The 7113-nt window shown below is 52.5% G+C and overlaps 1 protein-coding gene across 1 annotated transcript; it reads right to left on the bottom strand.

Annotated features, from left to right (window-relative positions):
• Positions 1-231: 231 nt before the first annotated feature.
• LOC101541316 (class I histocompatibility antigen, Gogo-B*0101 alpha chain-like) lies at positions 232-3154 on the bottom strand. The gene is made up of 8 exons (XM_055124390.1): positions 3077-3154; positions 2535-2801; positions 2081-2359; positions 1269-1544; positions 1026-1142; positions 566-598; positions 384-431; positions 232-236 (listed from the first exon to the last, which is right to left on the bottom strand). The coding sequence occupies exons 1-8, from the start codon at positions 3141-3143 to the stop codon at positions 232-234; spliced, it is 1092 nt and encodes a 363-aa protein (XP_054980365.1). The 5' UTR covers positions 3144-3154.
• Between the last annotated feature and the right edge of the window lie 3959 nt (positions 3155-7113).

Genomic DNA, 7113 nt, shown 5'->3' with positions numbered 1-7113 from the left:
AAGAAGCTAACACAGATGGAGACGGCTGAGTCCTGTTTCTGCTGGCAAAGCCCAGAGCATCAGGGAGAGAATGCAGGTCAGTGTGGAGGGCCTGGTGGGCAGGGGTGGGCCAGTCTTCCCCATCACAGAGTGTGACAGGACACAAACACACTCAGGTCCCAGGGCAGAAGGAGAATCAGCAGTTCTTGAATCACAAATTTGGGATGTAATGAACCCAGCAGGGCAGCTGTCTCACACTGTGAGAGGAAACAATGAAGAGACTCAGGTGAGTGACAGAATTGGTGACATCCTGAGCATGCTCTGAGCATCCCTCTCAAAGAACCCCCCAACCCAGTCCTGTCCCCTCTGCCCAATCCCGCCCAATCCAGCCTCCAGAGTCTCACCTCTAGGGTTCGAGAGAGACTCATCCGAGCCCTGGGAACTGTCGCAGTCTGGGTAGGAACAAACGGGCCAAGGTCAGAGCCCCAGGGGGTGGGACTAGAGGAGGATCTAGGGGTGCGGGAGCTCCTGTGGGCTCCAGTCTCTGTCCCCAGGATTCCAGGGCCCCAGCCCTGCCCACACTTACTTGCAGCCTGAGTGTACTGTCCTCCTTTCTCACCTGCGGGAAGGAAACATCCAGGGAAGGTCAGGGAGAGCACTGGGTCCTGAGCCCACAGAGCACCTCTCTAGGCCAGGACCCCTGGGTAGCATCAGAACTCTGAAGATTGAGGGAGGGACCAGGAAACACACAGGAAGGAGATGCTCCAGGACTGACCAGCCTCTCCTGGCGGTCTGTGCTCACAGGGACAGTCCCTGTGACCTGGGACCCTGGGAACCAGGTACATCCCCAGCTTATGGAGGTGAAAGTGTCTTTCCTGAGCAAACCTAAGAGCAGCAAACACAGAGGAGTCTGAGCGACAGCACAGGGGTGGGTGGTGCTCCCGCTAATGAGGCAGGAGAGCTAATATGGGGGGAGAACCCAAAGTGGGACAAGACTCAAGACTTGCCATGTTGGATAGATTCCCCCCAAGCCACCCCCATCTTACCTGAGCGCTTCCTCCTGCTGATCACAGCTGCCACCACAGCTCCAGTGATCACAGCCCCGAGGAGAGCCAGGCCGACAATGATGCCCACAGTGAGGATGGTGGGCTGAGAAGGGGGCTCTGGGAAGGGAGGAAGGAGAGGGTCTGACCCCTGACCCCAGCCCCTGTCTCACCCTCAACAGTTCCCCAGAGGGGCCAACCTTGACTCCCCTGAGAACAGGCTCTGTGCCCTGTCCCCCTCCTCACCCCATCTCAGGGTGACAGGCTCCGGCAGCCCCTGGTGCTGCACACGGCACGTGTATCTCTGCTCCTCTCCAGAAGGCACCACCACAGCCGCCCACTTCTGGAAGGTTCCATCCCCTGAAGGCCTGGTCTCCACCAGCTCTGTGTCCTGGGTCAGGTCCTCCCCATCACGCTGCCAGGTCAGGGTGATGTCGGCAGGGTAGAAGCCCAGGGCCCAGCACCTCAGGGTGACCTCCCGGTCAGAGAAGGGGTGGTGAGTTATGTGTCTCCTGGGGGCTTCTGAGGAGGAACAATGAGAAAATTGGCATTTTGGGTCACTTCCACACTGAGGTTGAACAGGATAATTGGTTTGGAATAGGAGGTAAAAATCCAGACACAAGCTTGGCTGGGGAAACTGGATAAAATCCTAATTCCTTGGAAAGTTCTAGAACAGGGTTTGGCAAGGAGGTTAGGATCTTTCAGAGACACTGACTGTGTCCTGCACCAGTGGAGAGTCAGTGACTGAGAGAAGCAGGAGCCAGAGCTGAGATCTGAGAGTTCACAGGTGGCTGCTGGGTCCCAGGGAATCCACATTCGTTATTTAAAAGAAGGTTCCCCGGCCCCCTCACCCTCCCACACTTCAAGGTCCTGTGGACACAGGGTGGCCTGAGGGGAGGGCAGGTCTCTGGTACAGAACATGGAAACCAGGCGGGGCTGTCCCTCTCCTGACTGAAGAAGGGGCGCTGTTCCGACACTGAACCCCACTATGTCCCCCCTTGTGCGGAGTCGCCCCTCCCCTGGGCAGTCAGGGGTCCGTCACCACCCGGGACCAGTACCTGCGCGCAGCAGCGTGTCCTTCCCGTTCTCCAGGTATCTGAGGAGCCACTCCACGCACTCCCCCTCCAGGAAGTTCCTGTAGTGCTGAGCATCACCCCCCTGCTCCCACTTGCGCTGGGTTCTCCAAGCCTGTGTGCCAGCCCCCGCCGTCCAGGAGCGCAGGTCCTCGTTCAGGGCGAGGTATTCGGCGCCGTCGTAGGAGTATTGCCAGTACCCGCGCAGGAGGCGCCCGTCGGACCCCACATCGCAGCCGAACATCTTCTGAATGGTGTGAGAGTCTGACCCGCCCCGCACAGGTAAAACCCGAACCGAAAACGAAACCTGGCCCCGTCCCCGAGGCGCCTCCAGGTCAAGGGTCCTGGGCGGGTCCCTCAGCCTTGGGGCCTCTCGGACCCGCCTCGAGGCTACCCGGCCCGTCCCAGCGTTGGCTCTTCCCTGCCCGGCCGCGCTCACCCGCCTCGCTCTGGTTGTAATAGTCGCGCGCGATGTTCAGGTTCGCTCGGAAAGTCTGGGCGGTGTTCTTGGCCTTCAGCGTCTCCCGCTCCCAGTACTCGGGTCCCTCCTGCTCCACCCACTGCGCCCGCGGCTCCATCCTCGGACTCGCCGAGTCGCTGTCGAAGCGCACGAACTGCGTGTCGTCCACGTAGCCGACGGCGATGAAGCGGGGCTCCCCGCCGGGCCGGGACACGGCGGTTTCGAAATACCGCAGGGAGTGGGGGCCTGGGGGAGGGAAGGAGTGAGACCCGGCCCGACCCGCGCGCCCCGGGGACACGCTGAGGGAAAGGGGGGGCTCGGGAGACGGGAGGGGAAAGGGTCTGAGAAGGGCGAGACTTAAGGGCGCGGGGGGAGTTGGAGTTTGGGGGGACAAGGAGGAACATTTGGGGCATCAGGGCAGGGAACCGGAGAAGCTCCTTCTCGCGGGGTCCTGCACATCATTGCCTGGCAGTCCCCACCCTTCCTCCCGAAACGAACTCCCTTCCCGACCCCGCACTCACCTGCCCGGGTATGGGTCAGGGCCAGGGTCCCCGAGAGCAGCAGCAGGAGGGTTCGCGGCTCCCACATACTGAAAGAAGCTGGAGGGTTCTGACTCCCTAGGGATTGTGGTCAGTTTATAACCGGGAGCGTCGCGGACGCTGATTGGCTGCTCTAGACAGCGTTGCCCAATGGGAATGAGGATTGGGGACGCGTCACGAGTATCCAGGCAGAAGGCGCTGACACAGGTTGCAGAGGGAGAAGTGAAACTCTGGGGAGACCAGGAATCCCCAGTCCTGATCTCCTGCCCCCAACATGACCCTGAGGACGCTGGGAGCCACACCTGGGACCTGGGACTTTGCCCTCTCACCTGCTCCCTCACCTGATCTTTGTCACATTGTCTCCCCGTGTCCAGGGCAGAGACTGACTCATCGATTTTCCATGGTTTTCATTTCAGTATCTCGCTACAATCTTACAAGTTCGTGAGGACCCCAGAGATGCTTCTGTGCATTCGGATTATTCCTATCAGTGTTCGCCGTGCGAGGAATCTGATTAAAAATTGTTGGTGGTGGCGTTTTTTTTTTTTTTTTTTTTTTTTTTGCTTTTGGCCACATCAGGCAGCGCTCAGGAGTAACTCCTGGCTCTGTGTTCAGGGATCACTCTTGGTAGATTCAGGGGATTATATGTGGTGCCCTGGATCAAACTCATGTTGACCACATGCAAGGCAAACACCTTACCTTCTGTAATATCTCTCCTGCAGAGTTAAAGCCTGAAAATGACTTCAACTTAGGATAATATTAATAACAGATTAATGCCAACAGGAAGTCTTTGGGGGGAGGGAAAAAGGTCACACCCAGTGATGCTCACTGTCTCTGTACTCAGGAATTACTCCTAGCAGTGCTCAGGGGAACATATGGGATGCAGGCAATAGAATCTATTTCTGGCAAGGTGCAAGGCAAGCGCCTTACCTGTTATACTATCTCACCAGCTCCTCAAAAGTCTCTTGAAGAAAAACCATATTACATGTTTGCCAGAGACCAGCACCAGCTGAGCAGGCCTGATCCATGGACACCATGAGAACTAAGAAAAAGGCAGAAATGGGAGCAAAAAGCATGTGAGTCCCACAGCCTGTGGACTGAGCCCTGACTCTTGTCCGTGAATCGTATTTATTACTTAGAATCCATAATCATCAGAACAACATTCCTTGTGCAAATACCAAGAATTGTGTATAATATAATGTATATAATATAATATACAAAATGGACTTTTGCACATCCAAGGCCTTAGTTTATGGGGAAAAACATCTTTGTAATGGGCTTTCTCAAGGGGAGATTCTTTCTGGAGTAGAAGAGATAGAGCCGATACAGAACCCTCACCTATGGCCCCTGCCCTTGCCAAGGCCATATTCCACCTCTAGTGGAAGTATTCTGGGTTGAAAGGCTCCATAAAGTTCCTATAAAGTTCCCATAAAGAACCAAGGGGTCCTAAAACAACCTCTTGTCCATCTCCTTTATTTATCTAGTCCCCAACTAATTTTATTTTTTCAGCTTAGAAATGGCCCAGTTCTTCGAGTCATCTTGAAGATGAACAAGAACGCCAAGCTCTAAATCTTCGATGTAGACCAGTCAGGGCTGGGCTCTGGGCCCTCCTCAGAATGGGGTTGGGCAGATTCCACAAACATCCCAGCCACCCTCCCCTGCCCAGGGCCAACAGCTCCCACCCACACCCAAAGTTTCAGGCATAGAAATGGCCCAGCTCCACACCTGAACCTCATCAAGCTGCCAAGCCAACAAATGCTTCCAGCTTCTGGAGCGACACCGCATTCCATAGTAGTTTGAGCCACCTGACCCCAGCCCAGTAGGAAAACAGCAGATTTGATAAAAAGTTGTGTAGGATATCGCAAAAGACAATGTCCAAAAGGAGAGAGAGAGGGAGTGTGTGAGAGAGAGAGAGAAGTTAAGCACCTGTCGTAGAGGCAGGAAGTGGGTGGGGAATGAGGGGTGATGGGAGGGAACTTGGGGACATTGGTGATAGATATGTACACTGGTGCAGAGGTGGGTGTGGGAATACTGTATGACTGAAATTCAGTTATGAACAGTTTTATAAGTGTCTATCTCAGTGATTCAATACAAACGTTAAACAAATTGTTTCTTAGAAGACCACCAAGCTCAGTGAGCAAAAATAGTAACACAGAAGCCTCAGAAGCACAAAACATCCAGTAAACACTCACTCAGCTTTAGTGACACCATTGTGAAGTAGAACAATGATCACAGATTGATTTCTATTGATCGATTTCCCTATAGTTTCTTCTTATAACAAGCAATATAAAGTAAATTATTTCGTGCCCACTAGGGGGTCAGACTTGTGGCTGGAAGGAAATGCCAGTGTGTACGACCAAAATAATGAGCAGCACAGCCAAGTGTGGTGGCATCACAGCTGACATGTGCAACCTCAGAGCCAGAGCATGTGTGCGACCTCAGAGGGCCAATCCATCTATTCGACCTCCGAGAGCCAGGCCACTCATGAGACCTCAGAGAACCAGTCCACCTGCGCGACCTCAGGGAGCCAGTCCACCTGTGTGACCTCAGAGAGCTAGAACTCAAGTGTCACCTCACTCATCGCAGCAAGAAAAGCCACTAAAAGGGAATTATTTAATGCTGGAATAATTCTCATGTTCTAACATGTATTGTACAGACAGTCATTTTTAAGTCTTTCCTCATTTTGGCAGTCTAGATCATCCCTGAGATTTTTTTCAGTCTCTCTTTCCTCATCTTTCTTAACACTGTCGTATTGGGGGTTCTTTCGGTGTCAGGCGAATGAGGCTCATTGTTGTTACTGTTTTTACTGACAAAATGAAGAAAGACTATAATGACTGTCTGTACTTTCAACGTATGTACGCTGGCCTCGGAAGCATCCATCAAGGATCTGATGCAAGCACAGAAGATCAAGTGTGACATCATTGGTCTGACCAAAACGAGAAGACATCGATCACATCATACCATTTTCGACACTGGAGAAGAACTGTTCCTCGGAACATTTGGCAACAGAGGCATCGGTGGCATCAGTGTCCTTGTCAACACAAACTTGGCCATGAGCATTGATACATTTGAAAGCCTAACAACCCAAATCAGACGATTATGCTCGAATAGATGTATCTCACTGCCAGCAGTTTCTATCTTTGTCGTCTATGCACCAACATCCAAGTATGATGAAAAAACTGAGAAGTTCTACATGGAACTGGAGAAGTTCTATAAATAAGACCACACTTTCTACAAGATCATTGTGGTGATTTTAATGCCAAGATAGGACCGAGAATGTCACCCGAAGAACTCCACATTGAGATCCATGGCCTTGAATGGAACAATCAGGGTGAGAGACTGTCTGAGTTCATCATGTCAACCAAGACCATCCATGATAACTCACAATTCCAGAAGGCCAAATCTAAATGCTGGACATGGGTGGACAGTTCCACAATGAAATTGACCACATCATGTTCAATCAAAGGTTTTGCCTGACCGATGTCACTGTTGTCCCAAAATTCCAAATGGGATCAGACCATCGTCTCTGTGCAAAATTCTACTTCACAGAGCAGGGAGAAAGGTCTGCAAAGTTTAAGTTCAAGAAGAGAACTCCCCGAATGACCACCAACTGAGAGCTCTTTGGCATTATTGCGGCAATGTGGGAAGATGCCATCCTTGACAACATCGACGAGGAATATGATCGACTGGTTCAGCACCTCCATGACTGCGTGAAGAATGCTGAGAGTGAGAAAACCACAAACAGACGCCTGTCTTTGGAAACTCTTGAGTTCATTCGCCAATGTGGTTTGGCATGAGCTTCCACATGGCAGGCAACCACAAGCTAATGTCTGAGTTCGCAAAGCTGTGCAGAGAAGCGATAAAGGAAGACCTCAAAGAGAGAAGAGCAGTTGTGTTGGCCGATGTGGCAGAAGCTGGGAAAGGTATTCGCAATGTTTGCTTGTCTTTTGCCAACGACAAGACCAAGATGACTGCCCTCCGACATCCTGATGGATCTATCACGTCTTCCAGACAGGCAATGG

This window comes from Sorex araneus, chromosome 2 (assembly GCF_027595985.1).
Source record: "Sorex araneus isolate mSorAra2 chromosome 2, mSorAra2.pri, whole genome shotgun sequence".
Classification (NCBI taxonomy): Eukaryota; Metazoa; Chordata; class Mammalia; order Eulipotyphla; family Soricidae; genus Sorex; species Sorex araneus.
This window is presented reverse-complemented; position numbering and strand designations above follow the sequence as displayed.